The 18699-nt window shown below is 37.1% G+C and overlaps 1 protein-coding gene across 3 annotated transcripts in view; it reads right to left on the bottom strand.

Moving 5' to 3' along the window:
* PLS3 (plastin 3) overlaps nucleotides 1–18699 on the bottom strand; it is a 76441-nt gene that overhangs the window by 25193 nt on the left and 32549 nt on the right. For all 3 annotated transcript variants that reach the window (XM_010956884.3, XM_045518003.2, XM_045518002.2), the window contains one exon: nucleotides 8754–8837. In XM_010956884.3, coding sequence (XP_010955186.2) covers nucleotides 8754–8826 — 73 coding nt within the window. In that variant the 5' untranslated portion in view covers nucleotides 8827–8837. The remainder of the gene's footprint in view (nucleotides 1–8753; nucleotides 8838–18699) is intronic.

The following is an 18699-nucleotide window of genomic DNA, read 5'->3' as shown; positions in this document are numbered from 1 at the left end:
TGTGATTATAAAATATAATATACTATAACATAAGTGGTATGAAAAAAAAAGAGGGGTAAGGGATTGGACTGGGGGTTATTTTGTTCCCCAGGGAACATTCAGAAATATCTGGGGACATTTTTGATTGCCACATACAACCAGGGGTGGGGGAGATGCTCCTGGCATCCAGTGTATAGAAGCCAGGGATGCCGCTAAAAATCCTACAATGCATGTGACTCCCCTCACCCACTCTCTGCAACACAGAATTGTGCAGCTCAAAATGTCAATAGTGTTGAAACTGAATAACCCTGGGTTACAGTGCAGGTAAGGATGTGGGTGATGGTGGGGTTGCTATTTAGATAGAATATTATTTAGATAGATGGCCACTCTGATGAGGTTATATTTGAATGAAGATGTATGTGAGGTAAGGAAGCAAATCATGTGGCTATCTGGGGGAAGAGATTTTAGGGAGAGGAAAGAGCAAATGCAAAGTCTGTGATGTGAAAGAGTGTTCTGGTGTGTTTTGGGGACAGCAGAGACCCAGCATAACTTGAGCAGAGTGAGCAAAGAAGAAAACGAGAGATGAGGTCAGGGAGTTATCATAAAAGGTCTTAGAGGCTACGGGACACACTTTGGATTTTATTCTAAGTGTGATCTAAGCATAATTCATAGTAGCCAATTTGGGTCAATTATTAAAATATTAAATCCCCTGTATGAAACCATTTCCCCAAGATGTTGAAGGTTGATGAAACTGTATCTTTACTTTTAATGAAGCATATAATTCTAGAGTCAAATATTTTTAAACATAGATGACTATATATTAAATCTATCAATTAAAATATCTATACTTTTAAAGCATCAACCCCCAACTACTCAACACTTTTGAAAATCACTAATACTTCCTTCGAGGTAAAGCATTTAATCCCCCTAGGGCACATCTTCACTCTTTGCTTTGAACTTATGAAAGGCCATACATCAAACACTTTATTAGTAAAGTGTTTATACACAGAAATCAATCCAGCAACAACATCTGCAGTTGCTAAAAAGAACAAAGTAATCCACATGGCACTGTGGCAGGATTTTAGGAACTTTTAATAAATGAAATTCTTGAGTTTGAATATACCTTCTTCCATGTATATACCAATCTGTTCCTCCCATTTTCTTTAAAAAGTTAAAAGAGAGCTCAGTACTAGGGAGTAAGTGTGATGGAGTGAAAGATATACAACATAGCTGAAGGGACACAACACGTGGGAATAATGTGACACAGGGTCTAATTTCATCTTGGCCACTCATTTGACCAAGTCATTTCTCCAGATCTTAGTTTCCTCATCTGTAAAAGGAGGGCTGTAGATCAAATGACCTGTAAGGTCCATTTTTGGCTCTAAAAACTGGAAATAAAAACATCATACACATTAAAAACAAATACAGAGTAACAACATTCTAATGACTACTATACGTTATTATCTAAATGCTATGTTTGTTCATTTTACAGTATCTTTAGAGAAGGAGATAGCTTATTCCTTGCAAATTGTCTGTCCACTCCAGCAATTTCTGATAGAAGGGTATTTGAAAATGTATTTTACTTTACCCTGACTTCTGAAATGACATATCTGAGCAGAATTTAATTGTGTTCTTTACTCTAGTTTAGACCCAGCATGTTGTTCTTTTTGTATTCTCGGTAATACAATAGAAGTGAAGGTAGAGATGTTTAAAAGTAAATACTGGAGAACTATAATAAGGTCAAAGCTACATGAAACCAAGAAAGGCCCTGAGAGTCTCATATATCTGGCAGTTTCTTCCCTTTAGATAGAAGAAAGGAGCAGGCAATGGGGGAACTACCACTTGTGTGCACCCTTTCTAAAATAACCTCCCTTGAGCATTAATTAGATGCTCACTGATGTGATTAAAAGATGCCAGGAACTAGCCACCCTAAAATATAACTAACATAAAATAACCACATGAGGAAACACTATTCTGAAGTAAAAGTAGTAATAACTGATGCTTTTAGTAATGGACAGGAACATTTTAAAGAGGGGTTGGAGGAATAGAATTTGTCATTACCTGCCCATCTTATGAGATTGTAAATCTCTTGATAAAGATTCTTCTAAATCTTTTTATCACTAGCCCCAATATGCAGCACAGTACCTTGCACAGAATAATCAGTGGGAAAAATTATTTTTGTAGGATCATTGATTCCTAAGTATTAAAGCAGGAAAAGGCTGCTCTAATCTAATGAGCATTTTAAATACAGAACTAAGCAAACAGCAGTGACCAAAAAATGCAGAAATAGCATGGAAAGACTGAATGGCAATTCATCAGGAAACCCTAAAGACAGAAATATCCCTTAAATAACATTCAATCTCATTCCCTTTGTTCTAATCCTGTCCCCACCCAGCAGCCTTCAGATCTGTAATTTGGTTTTCTAAGTGAACACACCCACCAAGCAGTATCCAAGTAGACTACCAGGGATGGCCGATGGGTCAGGGCCTCTCTCTCATTCTAAGCATAGAAATCTGCTTTGACTTTATTAAGAAATATCTGTGCACTTGTTTACCATGAGTCAAGTTCCGGAGCAAACTGAGTGCCCACTCTGTAGCAGGCATTGCGCTAGACACCAAAGACACAGAAATTAATCAGACGGAACTCCTCGGTCTTACTTGAAACTGTGGCTTCAAAATCCTTATCAAAATTTGGAGTCACTTTGAATCTCTTTCCTACATCTTTCCTGATATGGGAAGAGAACCACAGACCGTGTGTCATCTACTTTTACGTATTTATAAAGTTTTACCTCCTCTGCTATTTCTCAGTATTTTAACAGCAGATCCAGCTTGTACTACCTCCTGAGATCAAAGGCATTTCAGTGTGAGTACCGGCCAATTACAGCCAGGCTTTCTTCGAGTTCCTAAATCATATCTTTTGAAGAAAACAATTTAAATTTCAATAAGAAGGCAGAGGGAGCCTAAAAAGGCAGCTTGCAATTAATTTTAGAAAATCTCCCAGCTGCTAAAGGACTTGAAAGACAAAATAGGGTACAATTATTTTTAAAGAGTTTTATGCTAATTTTATTTCCAGTCCTCAGCCAAAACACACATGCACGCACACGCAAGTGCACACGCACACACACGCGTGCACACACACACACACTTAAGCAAGATTAGAGATCTAGTGTGCTGTGCTTCAGAAGGCCAGAATATGATAGCAGAAAGGCATTTTAGAAAGCTTCTACCTTGTCAGTGACATTATTAACCAGGAGCTCAAGACTGTATTTCATGGTGAACTTTTCCTATTCTGAGTTTTGACATAAACATGAGAATTTAATAATAAACTGACCCAAAAAAGCACAGACCTAGATTGAAAACAGTCTTAACAACTGGAAATCACAACCTCCTGGCCTAATGGCAGTCTTTTCTTTTCTCATTAAAGCTGCCAATTTTCCGGAGGCCCTTTCTGGCTCATTTGCCCTTTCTTCATTACACATTGGCGTCTGGTGGAACAGGTTCTGCATTTCGAAGAGTCTTCTGTTCCAGCATCATATTTTCGACTACCTATAAAGTAGATGTTATCATAAAGCCTGTCTTATCTAGAGCATTCTCAATGTTTCTGCACACATGGGTCTCAACTTCTTGGTTCAGAAAATCTGGTCAGTATGGACAATGACGGGCTGCCGGAGAAAAGAAACTCCACCTACCCAATGAACAAAGTCCCTGCACAAAGACAAGAGTGAAATTTCAAGATATTATTAAGTGTTCTATTTTTAAAGAAAAATCACAATACTTAAAAAAAAAGGGGGCTAGGGTATAGCTCAAGTGGTAGAGCACGTGCTTAGCATGCACAAGGTCCTAGGTTCAATCCCCAGGACCTCCATTAAAAAATAATAACTAAATAAACAAATCTAATTACCTCCCCCTCCAAAAAGAGAGAGAGAGAGAGAGAGAGAGTGAGCAGGGTTCAGCAAATGTTAAAAAAAAATTTAAAAAATTAAAAAAAAAGACGCTAAGACGCTCCCTATGCTGTACCAGAGAGGCCCACATTTCATACTGGCTGCTAAATTCATCAGAAAATGAAGAACCAAATGTTTTAAACAACAGATTCTCCCTGTCTGTCTCTATGATGACACATGTAAGTTCACATCTGCATTCTGTTTTAAAAGAAACCTCATTATGCTCTTTTACCAAGTTTTATTTTAGATGCCAGTTAAGTCTCCTCAAACCCTCCCCCCAAGTAACCTTAAAGTAAATAAACTTATTATACAGCCATGTTCCTGCAGAAGTTTGAATCACACCAAGAATGCATATCCTTAAAAGGAAATGTTTTCCCTCCCCTTGCATCCTGTTATTTAAGCTATTTTAAGTACTTGTCTGGAGAAAGCTGAGCCAGAATTCAAGTGGTTTTGATTTTGGCTGGTGTTTTACACTGCCCATGTCCAGGTGGTATGCAGTGCAATCTGTCACTTCAAAAGCATCTTTTGGGGTGCTACTTTGTCTTATAAATCTGACAGTGAGAAAGACTGAGATTTCCTTTGACCCCCAGGGGGTGTGTGTGTGTGTGTGTGTTGCCTTATCCATCCTTGAATCTGTCCACATCTAGTGTCTTTCTTTATAAAGAGGTCGCATATGCATGTCCTCATCTGCAACACATATGCAACCTCTTTACCAACCCACTACGGACAGTGCTCATTAGGAGTTTAAGAAGAAAACCAATCAAGTGCAGATGCACATCCTTTCAGAGAAGCTGGGTTTAAAAATTCCATTTAGTTTAACCAATATACTGCACAAATTTTTGGACTAAAAAATGACAAAAGGAATCTGTATTTCTAACAATAATGGATTTACACACACAAAACCTTGATTTCCTATGAAAGCACATGAAATATTAATTTAAGACACTCAGCCAAAAGACTTGTGTATAGGAATTTAGATTATATTCCATCCTAAGATCTAAGCAATAAAGTCGAGCTTTCATTAGGCATTAAAACTTTAGAAAAGGCAGCTGCTAAACACCTCCAGATGCTTAGCTAAATACAGGTTTTGCCTTTCACAGCTTATACCTTTTGAGGTAGCTCATTCCAGCAAATACATATAAGAGGCCGTTTAATCAGTCCCAGTTAAGGGTAGAATAGAGGTCATTACTTTCAGAGTTCATCCTAATAGTGGATCCCCAAGGGTGGAGGTCAAATACAGCTGAAGGCTGGACAAGGTTAGAGGGCTGAGACCAGGCAACCAACAATGTTGTTTCCAACTCAAAACTTCCAGCAGTTTGGCCATCATTTTCCACCTGCTGCCACTTCCTCACTTTAAAAACACATACACGCCCACACACACGTTCACACGAGCACATTCTCACACACGTGTGCTCTTGCTCTTACCCCACACACTCACAGATTCGTACTCCTTCCATCTTCCAAACCATCAAAACATGGCTTTCAGACTATCCTGAGACATTCCTTTTTACTAGCCCATCGATAATTAACCAGATGGCACACCGAAAGAGTAGTGGTTTGTTTAATTTTTTGGTTAGGCTGTAGTTTTTATTTTTTAAGCCATAATTAAATAAATATGCACTGGTGTTGTTTTACTGAATACTAAAAGTAAATTAAATGAAACCACCAGGCTTTTGCGGCATCATCCTGATGTGGTTGCATACTAGAGAATATCAAGTAATCGGAAACAACTCAACTTCCTGAGATGAGAAAATCTGGTACAGCTACAATCACCAGAACCAAAATTTTTTGGCATAGTTTGGTGCACAGCCTCAAAAGAATATACCCGCACTATTACTAGTCATTTATAAAACTCCATTATTTTTTTGTTTTAAAGGTGCTGAATTTGCATTTAAAGAAAAAAAAGCTGAGTGGCTATCTATTGCTTTGGAGAGAGAAAAGTCAGATGTGTTTGTAGGACTACAGACAATCTGAAAAGATTTACATTACATGGATTTATCTTCATGAGAAGTAATCATTCAAATGACCTCTAGCTTCCATAACAAGATTAAATTCTCAAAATGTAAAAGACACTTTCTACTTGGTAAAATATTTACTTCCTAAGTGTTCTAAAAAGTTTTATTTCTTCTTCTTTAGAAGGAACTTATGCAGCACTGCAGCATTTAAATTGAAACAGAAACATTATGAAGCAGGAAAAATGCATTTAAATTGAAACAAACATTATGAAGCAGGAAAAATGAGAGCCAAGGCTTCTGCTATCCTAGTGGGAAATACTGGAAACAAATGTTTAGAAAATGAAAATAATTAAGTGAAAATATACTGCTTGGAATTTAACGCTAAGCAGGTGCAGAAAGTGAGTGAAAGGAGAACTTTAAATCTTAATACTCAATTTATTGCTAGTAAAGAGAGTTTCAAAGCACTATTAATTGATTGAACAAAACCTATGATTAGTGGTAATTACAGAGATTTTCTCCACACACTATGATTCTGCAGAATTTCTAAAGAGATAATCAAGGCTATTAATGTTAATAGATGGGGAAAACCGTATAATGATTTCCATATTTTGTCACAATTGAACTGAGACAAAGTAGTCTTCCCTCCCACAAGAAGGAACTGTCCTTGTCAGGAAAATAAGTTATAGAGCTTGATTTTAAAAATCAAGTTTCTTTGAATGAAAAAGAAAAGGATTTCTATAACACCTTTGACAGTTGCCTGAGGGCTCCATAACTAAGAACAACTAAAAACTACAAAGATTTTAAAGGAAAATCAAAAGATTTAGCTGGGTCTTGAAACACTTTTCTAAAAGACAGACTACATACAAGTCCTTTAATATGCTGAGAAATAATATTTTATGTGTTACACTGTAATGGCCAAGACCTTTAGCAATAAATTCCACCATGATGAAAATCTTTGTAACAAAGACTCTTTGAATTCACAGTTGACAAAGTCCCAGGACACGAAAAGACTACGTATAATTCCTTGGGATTCAATCAATTAACAATTTATTTATTGAGAATCTAACATGTGTGCAACACTGAGCTAGATATTGAGGGGGAATACAAAAGAATGATATGTGGAACAGGCAGAAATTTTGGACTCCAGAATTCCTATTTACAGCATATAGAATAATGAGTCTGCATATCATAGGAATATGTGCTTGGTAGGGACTTCAATAAGACACATGGTCCAATCCCCTGCCGCTGGGAAGGTGTTTGCCTACCTTAAACCCTCCAAGGTGTAGGATTTAAAGTAAGACAGTAGTTTCACAGTGACCCTTTCTTGCAGTCCAAGTTCTAATAGGTCCCTCACTTAGAGCAATTTAGCCCTGTTTCCTCCTTGGAGATGACTGGTCAACCCTCTTTATATCATTAAGCTTTAAAGGAGCAATTAAGCTCTTTTACTAATAAAAGTATTCATGTTTCATCGGGTAAACAATATTTGAATTAACTTCGGTTTTTTAAAAATATAGCATACAAATATTTCCAAGATGCTGCACATGAGACCAAGGCCTGTATTCAACGATAAACATTTATTTGAGGAGGTGAGGTCTTGAACATTGAGCAATAGCAATAATAAGGTCCCTACCCACAAATTCTACTCATAAAAAAGTTAGGCTGTCCCCAACACTCAAAGATGAATGTAAGTAAAACAGAAGCTTCAACAGAAATGCAATCCTGAAACAATTATGATAAAAACTTCTGCAGAATAATGCGATTTAAAAATCTTGCAGCCAAGAATTCACCTGCTGTTTTTTCATAACCAATCTAATATTAGACTGAGTACTGCTCTTCTTAGGGTAAGTGGTACCTATGGCAAGTTAACTGACTGCCTTTTCTTTGTATACACACACACAAAATTGTGTTAGATTCAGAACTCTTTGATCTTTTTTTCCTAGTTAGAATTCTGATGGTATTCTGAATAGTCACTCTGGCTGGGGGTCATTATTTTTCCCAAGGCATGCTGTAACTACGAAATGCCTTCACAGAAAATGTTGCTTATAAATATATGGGAATAGAGATGTACACTTCCACACTTTTCACCAATGAGGTTTCCAACCTAGGTCAAAGGGTAGATTCTGATTTAAATAACTAATCATTATAATTAAACTTTATACCCTTTAATCAAGGAGATACCAAATAGATACCTCTCTAAGCACATGTTGACTCATGCTGACACATCAATAATCGGGTCTTAACCCTGTTTTCTCATGATCTTCTAGTGACTTGACCTGAGCACTGAAACTTGGAATGTAGATACTGTAAACTGCTTCCATAGCTGCTAAATTCTAAGACATGTTATATGATGTTAAAGGATAAATCAAATGGCATGCTATGTCTTCCCATCCTATACTGATGCTAACTTAATTTGAGAAAGTAGAACAGTCTTCATTATCCAAAGGCACAGAAGATGCATGAAAAAGGCAACAAAGTCAAGTTAAACAGGCAGAGGTGAAACATCATGTAATGGTTCTTAACATTTTCAGGGGTCACGCATCCCTTTGAGAATATGGTGAAAGCTCTAAATCCTCTCCTCAGAAAAATACGATACATAAAATATGGTAATAACACAGAATTTGTCTAAAAATTTCAGGAGCCACGGCAGCCCCCAGTTAAAGACTGGGACCCTGGACTAAAAACCTTTGACCATATTAGATACTAGATACAATTAGGAATAACACAGTTTAAAGTGTAGCTTCTAAAACTTTATCCCATTGATTTTAACTGTCTTGCCCTAAGGTTCACGATTAACCATTCATATAATTCTCTAGAGAAATAACTTCGATTGGGACCAAGAAAGATTTCTTTACTAGAGTTACTCTACCAAAAATACTTACCAACTTTTGCAAAGGCCTCTTTGAGTTCATCAAGCTCATCTTTGGAAATCTGAGTGGTAGCCATCTCATCCATTTAAAGACGATCTAAAGAGAAACCAAAAAGGTCTAAGACTTTAAACAGAAACAGAGTCATAGATACAGAGAACAAACAGGTGGCTGCCAGAGGGGAGGGGTTGGGGTTGGGGGGAGAAATAGTGAGGGAGATTGAGGTACAAACTTCCAGTTGCAAAATTAGTGAGTCACAGGTGTGAAATGTACAGTATGGGGAATATAATCCATAACTATGTAACATCTTTGTATGGTGTGACATATTGTAACTATACTTACCATGGTGATCAATTCGGAAATGTACAGAAATGTCAAATCACTATGTTGAGTAGCAAGGAATTAACATAGTGTGGTAGGTCAATATACTTCAAAAACAAATAAACAAACAAATTCACAGAAAAAGAGATGAGATTTGTGGTTACCAGAGGTAGGGGTGGGGGGACTGCATGAAGGCGGTCAAAAGGTACAAACTTCCAGTTATAGGATAAGTAAGTACTAGGGATGTAATGTACAACATGATAAATATAATTAACAGTGCTGTGTGTTATATTTGAAAGTTAAGAGAGTTAATCCTAAGAGTTCTCAACACAAGGAAAAATTTTTTTTCTATTTCTTTAATTTTCTATCTATATGAGGTGATGGATGTTTATTAAACTTATGATAATCACTTCATGATGTATGTAAATCAAATCATTATGCCATTCACTTTAAACTTATACAGTGCTGTCTATCAACTATATCTCAATAAAATTGTAATAAAAAATTTTAAAGACAAATTTTCTTGTGTGTGATGAATATATTAGCACTCCTGAGAACTCTCATTTTAGGGATAATTTGGATAGAATTGCAAACTACTAAAACCATCTGAATAGGTTCCCACATTTCTAGCCTTAATAAAGAAAACAAACAAATGAGAAGTCATCACTTACCAAAAGTTATTCAGAAAAAGATATTCCTGAATTTTCCTTTCAAGGATAAAATCTTACATTACATTCAAAACGTATAAGGAAGGGGCAAGGTATCCAGCGATGATAGAAATTCTTGGTTATATGTGTCAAAACTAAGTCAAAGTAAGTGACCAAAGATTCATGTAAAATATGAGTTTTGCATTTATCATTTATCTATCTATCTTACTGGCTATTACCATTTTCTCCATTTATTGAGATGTAAGTAGCATATAATATTTTGTGAGTTTCAGGTGTACACTGTGATGATTTGATATACATACATAGTGAAATGATTACCACAATAAGGTAAGTTAACACAGCCATCACCTCACGCAGTTACCATTTTTTTCCCCATTAAGCCATTGAAAAATCATTCACTTTGAAAAACTGATTTTTAAATAGCATACTAATACCTATCGATCATTCACATTAAAGGAGGAGTCAACTAGAACAAATTACATTTGGCTTTGATAAAGAAACACACAGAAGGGTGTGCTAATCAACACATCTTTGTGCACATAACTTATTAATATGATGTGAGTTTATAACCTTTCTGATTTGGCTCTATTTTACCTATTTAACCAATAGACAGGGGTTGGTAAACTACGGCCTGTAGGCCAAATTGGGCCCACTACTCACTTCTGTATGGCCCCCAAGCTAAGTATGGTTTTTGCAGATAAACATTTGCAATCAAATGTTTGAATCCCAATTAAGTGAAATACCTCAGAAAAAAAAAAGAACTCCATTCCTCTAATCAGTGGACTTGTATTACCAACAATGATACCTAATTATTATTATAGTTTGAATTTTTTCAGTAAAAATTTGTGGAAATAATATTTAAATCTTTGATATTAATATAATATTCTTGATTCTGCCTCTTGGTGCACAATATTTATGATCTGGACCTTTACAGAAAAACTTGACTGAGCCCTGCAATTAAGAAGGGAGGTCTGCACCACAATGGAAAATCCCCACATACAAACCTATTAGCAATTTTTGGACAGAAGGAAATGAAAACGATTATGCGTTGGGTTTGGGTTTTTTTTTTGGCTTTTTTTTCTTTCTTTAAATCTTTCTATTTTTGGCTTTGTTTTTTTCTCTCTCTTTTAATCTTTTTAAGGACTTTACTTTTTAGGACAGTTCACAGCAAAATTGAGCAGAAAGTACAGAGAATTCGGTTCCCATGTACCCCCTGCCCTCACACTCGCACAGTCTCCCACAATATCAACATCCCCACCAGAGCAGTGCATTTGTCACAGTCGATGAACTTATCATTGTCACCTAAAGTCCATAGCTGACATTAGGCTCACTCTTGGTGTTGGACACTCTATTCCTTTTTTACCAAGTATATATAATAGCACATAGCCACCGTGATAGTATCATACAGAATAGTTTCACTGCCCTAAATCTGTTGCCTTTCCAAATAAGTATTCTATGTGTTAAACTTCACCAACTATACAATACACAAACTTGAGATCTTATATTTATCCCTCAAAGACATTTTTTTAAAAGTTAAGAGACTACTTGCCAACTCATCTTTTTGCCATTACAACTAATACTCAGTCCAGAGAAGCTCAAGAGAGCTGGGCCACATCTGTCTTTCGCTCACCCAGAGTTGTCACCTGAGAGCTTATCACAGTGCCAGGCACATAGTAAGGCACTCAATAAAACAGGACTTTCATAAATTCATCCATTTAGCTGTGTGCCAAGCCTACATTATATAAATTCGTATTCCTATTACTTGCCCGAACCCTCGTAACAGCCTTATATGGTAAAGATTCTTATCCTCTTTTTTCTTATTAGATAATATAGGCTCAGAGGACCACAGACCTGGAATTCAAACTCAGCTTTCTCAAATCCCTGGGATTTTAAAATGATCATATGATACTATTAGCTAAGTTTCCATCATAATGCGACACACATTTATAATGACTCATATTTTTAAAACTCAAATAAACACAGACATTTTAAACACATAAAGCAGAACTTGTCTGTTCATAAACTTTTCTCACCTATGATGTTAAAATGTCACTAAAGACAGACAAATTCTCAGTAGGTAAGTTGGGTAAAAACACCTTTAAGAACAGTCTCAGGATGTATAAGGTAAAGAAAGATCTTCAGTTAGATACGAAGCAGTCATTTTAAAGATTAAGAGTAAAAAGTGACTTTTCATAAATTAAGCTGCAACTAGTGATAGTACTTTTAAAAAGTACTGTATATGTTACTAATATGATGTCCAACACTTCTGATTACAAAAATACTATAAAGGATTTACTCCAATTGTCTTCACGTACATTTTAAGTAACCACGTTTTCAGTATGAATTATTGCCCATCTCCACGAATTATACCATGCAGAACAATGGCACAGAAAGTTTGAAGGTGAGACTGTCTCAGAAAATCCAAACCATGTGGCCTCTCCTTTATTTCTAAAGGTCCTTTCCAGTTTAGGCAATTTGTGAGTTAATAATAATCTAAAGGATGTGAGTTAAAAAAAAAAAAGACGATTTTATTCTCCTACAAGAGAAAATTAGACCAAGATGGCTTTAGACATAGCCCTGCCCCGCCCCGCCTCCCCTTTAATCCCTGCGACCAGTGGGTTCTGAATCAATCCTTCTCTCATTTCTCCCCTTTGCAGGCAGTACGGCTGAACAGGGTAGAAATCTTTCCTTCTTCTTTATGCCCCTCTCCCAACACAATATACCTTTATCCTCCCACAATTTTACCTATATTTTAGGCATCTGTTATATGCCTAGTTCCTGCCCTCAAGGAATTTACAACCTGGGGAAGACAAAGATGTAGATGATTATAATTGGACACAAACTGAATTAGTGGCTGTAATAGAAAGTATAGAAGCGGAAAGACTCTGGAGATTTGAAGGATTAATTCCTTCTCAGGCGGGCCAGGAGAGCAGTACTTCTGTTCTTCCTACAAAATTAGGAAATACTTATATCTCATAGATATGATTTCAAGGCACTTGCTTACTTAAAAATATATATTAATACAATGCATCATTAAAAAAACCCCAAAGACTTTCAAGTTTGCTAATTTCTTATTTCTAATTATCATAATAAAAGCCTAAAGTGACCCCTTTTACACCTGTAACTCAGATTTTTTTCTATCTACAGGAGACATGAAGAGGCACAATTGAATAATAAAAAGAATTAGAACATGTGTATATTCCACAAACATTTGTTTGGTCCAGGATAACAAAATAGTTTAATTTAGGAGTCCCTTACTTAAATAAAATATATTTCATTTATTTGTAATTATTTGAAAGTAAATAAATAAATGCAACCTTGAAGTACCCGAGTTAAAACTAAGAAATACAAAGTCAAATGTAACACTTCAGTTGATAAAAATCACAATATATAAATTAGCTATTTAATGTAGATTTTTTCCCCATTATGGATACAAAAAGGATTGTCCTTAAGACTACTCAAAGGTACTTGATGGTAACTTTAAGAAAATCAAGTAATTAAGTACTATCCTGGGAGAAAATATCTCATTTAAATAATTTAGGGAATACCGCCAGGTAGGTAGCAACAGCAGATTTTTAGAAACCTTACAAACTAAAATTACGAAAGCCCTATCCCTCTTCATGCGGCATTCATTGTACTTAAGGGTCATTTTCTCTCAAAGCAAGTAAAACATCCCAGACTGGGGCTTACGAAGCAAAACAGAGGATTTGACTTCATGATGGCCCTGCGGTTACTGCCTGCGGCAAACTGTGGTTCCCCACCCAAGGATGTATGTTCTGATGGGAAGACAGATGTTGAATCAGAAGACGTCAATTAGAGCCCCGGCTCTGCTACTTCCTAGCAGTGTGTCTATGAGCGAGTTTACTTAATCTCTCTAAATCTCAGTTTCCTCATCTGAAAATAACCATAATACCTACTTCCCTAGGGTCCTCATGAAGATTAAAGATGGCATGTGAAGGCACGCCCTCAACTATAAAGTATTATACAGCAGCTTCAAATCCTTACTGGAAGAAAATAGGAAATAAATCAATGTTATATAAATATAAGGCCTAAGTTCTACTAAGAACCTTTTAAATGGACTATATGAAAACTTACATCATTTGCCCTATAATTATTGACTACAGAATATAACAGAGCTCCTTCATATATAAAAAGTGTGAGCCTTTAAGTCAAAGTAATTTAAGAAGGATGGGACTAGCGAAAATCTGTCAGCTACTTTTTATCCATGACTCAGTTTGGTTCCTGCATAAGGCCAGTTTCTGAACACAACTTGAAAAGTGGCCATGAGCTATTTAAAAAAAATTTTTTTTAAATTTTATCTCAGGGCCACCTTAAAAAAAAATAGCTAACAGCTTTCAATATTGGCACATTCCTTCTACTTTGCACATTTATTTTTCAAGAGCAATGAAAGATAAAAGGTGAAGAGGTAAAAACTAAATACTCCATGCTGAATACAAGTTTAACCTCAATTTCACAGTATGTGATTGCTAGGCAGAAAGAAAGTCTGACTTGTGTTGAAATGTGTTGAAATGTGTCCTTTCCCCAGCCTGTCTTCCCACAAAAGTGAACTTTATTTACATAGAGAGAAAGAGAAGGTGCTGATACCAAAAAAAAAGGAAGAAAAAAAAAAGATACTTTCCCTCTCCATTTAAATTTAGCCAAATGAAATACTAATAAAAGCTTCCAGGATCTCTGCCTTTTTCTGAATTCTCTCATTTGCCAGCACTTTGATCTGTCCCAAACTCTGTTTCCTATGCAGTTTCCTAGCGCCCATGCCTTCTCTATAAAGGGAAAGCAGCAGGAAGAAAGCAAACCCTCTCTCTCCCTAAACATCTGAGACACAGGAAAACAGATTTTCAAATAAGGGAATGAAACAAAAGCAAACAAAACCTTGTTTGTTTGTTTTGTCATAAAAGGATATGGTGTACAACTGGGTCTGAATTCAGGGCGTCACCCAGAGAGGAATCTTATGCCTATGAAGTCATCCCTAATTACAGAGTTTGACTAACAATACGGCAATTATGAAACCACTCCACTGGCTCGTTTAACTATACTTAAACCCTGAACACAAATCTTTGCTGAGAAAGGTGTACCTACAACTAACTACCTGAAACTATTACTCAAATTCTGAAAGGTATTTGATGGAGATTTGGGGGGGGGGCATGCCTGTTTTCATCCCCTAAGGTGATTCACGTTAGGAATGCAGCTGACTAATCTATTTACTCATCTGTGTCACTCAGAACCACGTGGGTCAGGAGGCAGGACATGCACAATGGGAGACTCAACCATGGATAATCCAGAGTTGATTATGAACTTTGTATTTTTTTTTTTTCCTTGAAATTGAAAGGCAGCTAAAAGATAAAAGCAAGGGATATTCACCATAGACTTTATCCAGCTACTAGTAAGCCAGGTAAATAGAACTGGGAAAGCAAGGCTGGTGACTTAAATCGGAGATCTGGCTACACACACTTAAGCTGGTAAATTTGTATCATGGAGAAGAGAGGGTGGACAAAACATGGACAAATACATTATTTGTGTTTGTGGCTTTGTCACTTTCTTCTGTCCAGAACAGGCAGTGCTTCTTAACACCCACACTTCACATACCTACCAGTACCAACAGAGACCGCCACCATGGCTCCTCCCCAGTAGGTAAGCACACATCTCCAGGTCAGATGGGTGTGCAACCCTCTGCGCTAAAGCTCACCTACTCTCAACTCTGATTACTCAAGCTCCAGTGCTGTGTTTCCAAACGACTTTAGAAGATTTCAACTTGAATGTCTATCATATTCACCCACTTATTCATTTATACTCAAGCCTTAATTGAAGGGTTACTACGTACCAGGCACGGTGTTGCGTGCTGCAGATAACAGAGAATTAGGACTCAAAGTCTCCTCTTAACGAGCTTACCGTCCAGTGGGGGGAAAGATGGAAAAACAGACAATATTTTGCCATCATGCTACTATAGTCATGTTCACTGAGGGGTGGGGTGACAGTGGTGGGCTTCAAGGAAAGGTTTTCCAGAGAAGGTGACTTTTGAACTTTACCTTAAAACATAAGTAGAATTCCTCAGACAGATTTCACTGGTAAATGCATTCTAGGCACAGAGACATAAAGAGAAGATGATATTCTGGAGATGGAGAATGACAATGTGGTTGGAGCACGGTGCCTAGGGTTTGTGACAGACACAAGTGGAGCAGAAGGTCAGGGCTGAATTTAGAAGGGCTACACTCAAAATCTGGACTTGACTCTCCGGCCAAGGGAAAAGGAAGGTCAGTGAGGAAAATTCCAGTCACCAAAGTATAAGCGTCTACATTTGAACTTATTGCCATATTATTTCTCCCCTTTTCAAGTATCTCTGCTGTCAAGTTGGGTCTCTTTTTCAACTTCTTTACTTTCCTCAGTCTCCAGGTTTACAAATTTGAGACTGAACTTTGGCCACAGGAAACCAAGGGAGACGGAAGTAAATCACTATGCCCTCTGGGTTCTTCCATCATATCCATTTATCATCTCATGTCTGGCCTTTTCCAAAGGCCTTTTAGCTAATTTATCTACAGTCCTGTCTCTCCCAGTGTAATCTTTACACTGCTAACTTCTCGAAGAGCAGAGCTAAGATATATTCCCTACGAAGGCAGGTCCCAACTTTTAAGCACAACATCCAAAGTCCTGTACTCTTCTGTATTGCTACCTGCCTGTCTTTCCAATGTTACCTCCCATTACATGCACTGCACAGCCTGGAATCACACTCTGTAGAGATACCCTACTCCCCAACAGGCCATGTGTCTGCCTATCTCCATTCCTTCTCCTCTGTGGCTCTCTCAGTGGAATGCCCTTCACCCATCTCCTATCCGCATTTCAAAAAGATCTTTGAGAAAGTCTCTTCAGAGTGTCCTCACACGAGACAAAAATGCTCTCTTCCCAATACTCTCACAGAACTGTGTGTTTTCTTCTGTTATGGCCAGTAATTGAAGCTTTTTGTCTGATCCTTTCAGACAGCTCCAATTTTAAATATCTTGTTTTACTGTAAGACCATATGTACTAATTTTTTAATGGGAAAATACAGTCATCACAAGGAGAGCGTTTAATACTATTATACAAAAGCTCTTTGATGGAAGGGACCATATCCCATTCATCCTTATATTCCCAACCCCTATCACAGTACCTACAGATTAGGTAATAATAATAATTAGGATAATATAATAACATATCATTGTAAGTTTATATTATAGCAGCTAACATTTATGGAGGACTTTTTATTTATGTGGACTGTGCTAAATGCTTTATATATACATTATGTAAGTTACTTCTTGGAAAAACTCTCTGAATCATGTAACATTGTTATTTCCATTTTACAGAAAAGCAAGCAGGCGTAGAGAAGTTGACTAACTTGTCAGTCACACACCTAGAAAGAGGTAGAGCGGGGTCTCAAACCCAACTCTGCCTGACACCGAAGTCAGTATTTTCAAATATTACGCTATATTATATAGCTTCCTCAACCACGGCTTATTGAATGAACTTATTTCCCCAACAAGACTATAAACTTATTAAAGTAGAAGCAGGGCTTACTCATCTCTGTACTCCCCATAGCACTTAGTATAATGCAGGGACACAGTGCCTTCTCAATAAATATCGTGAATCCAAAATGGTCCACATCTAGAACCCACACCCTTTTGATCACATTCATCCCATTTCAGGGAAGGTATGATTTCTTACATTTAAACAGCTAGTCTAATTTTTGTTTGCTATTCCTGGTCCTCTAGAGTGTTCTACTAGTCACATCTAACCAGTTCAATCTTTCAACAACACTGAAAATTAGCTTTTTGATCACGACCATCCTCCAGAACATGTCCTATTAACTCTGACATCAGTACCTTTTGTTTTATCCTGCCCCCACTTCCTCTTAGATCCCACCCTCCTGAAAAGAACTCCTTCTCTCTGTATCTACCTCACACTTATAATGCCTTCGTCCTCTTCCTTCTCTCCTTATCCAAATTCTGCTCACCATTCAAGGTTCAACAGAAGCCTCACCCTCTCCCAAACCATGTTTCCCAATGACTCCACACCCCTGCTGCTCTTTCTTTTCAACTCCCACGGGATTTAGAACCTTGCTGCAAAATTTAGCAATTTAATTATACACTTCCTCCTATAGTTATACAAGTGGTTGTCAGGACAGTCTGCCTGGGACACCCATCATCCTACTTGATTCAGTTCATCTGCCTCCTCCACACGGATCCTCAAACTTGGTCAAAGAGAATAATCTTCCCCAATCAAAGAGAACCATTCTTTCATCAACAGCACACAAATACTTGTCTAATTATTTTTCAAAATTGTTTGCTTCTCAAGAACAGAGTCTACACTTCATCTTCCTCTCGGATACTCCCACAATAATAATCCAATGCTGGATGCTAGGTACAGAGATATGGCTCAGAAAATTCCAACTGACTGCAATGTTTCGAGTACAATGAAAATTCCCAGCATGCCCAATATCCAGTGATCACTAAAATTTATTAGGAAAGAAACAAGAGCCTAGGGTAGTTAAGTGACTGCCGGAGACACAGAGCTGTGCAGCAAATGTAAACATTTCTAAGAAAAGAGTATGTGAGAGAGAAGGTAATTAACTACTCCTACCATAAAAATAAAAACAAAGCGGCTACACACTACTTTGTGGAAGAGAATTTAAAAACTCCTAACAAGCATGACCATGATGTTGAGAAATATGAACGATTACCAGAAAATATAGTCACCCTTCTAGCTAATGTTGACTCGTTTTCATTACTCAAAGGAGAAGAGATTCACTTAATCCTTGAACTGAAATCACCAAAATGGTAACTGTGCAAAATGTACAGACCATTGGCAATAAACAGGTTCAGTAAAGACTGTATATATGAGTTCTAAAAGTTGTTTCTCCAAAACATTGGTGTTAAATGGCTACTGCCAATAAAACAGGCCATGCTTTTAAAAAACAAGGACACGAA

The sequence above is a fragment of the Camelus bactrianus genome, chromosome X (assembly GCF_048773025.1).
Source record: "Camelus bactrianus isolate YW-2024 breed Bactrian camel chromosome X, ASM4877302v1, whole genome shotgun sequence".
In the NCBI taxonomy this organism is placed as follows: domain Eukaryota; kingdom Metazoa; phylum Chordata; class Mammalia; order Artiodactyla; family Camelidae; genus Camelus; species Camelus bactrianus.
This window is presented reverse-complemented; position numbering and strand designations above follow the sequence as displayed.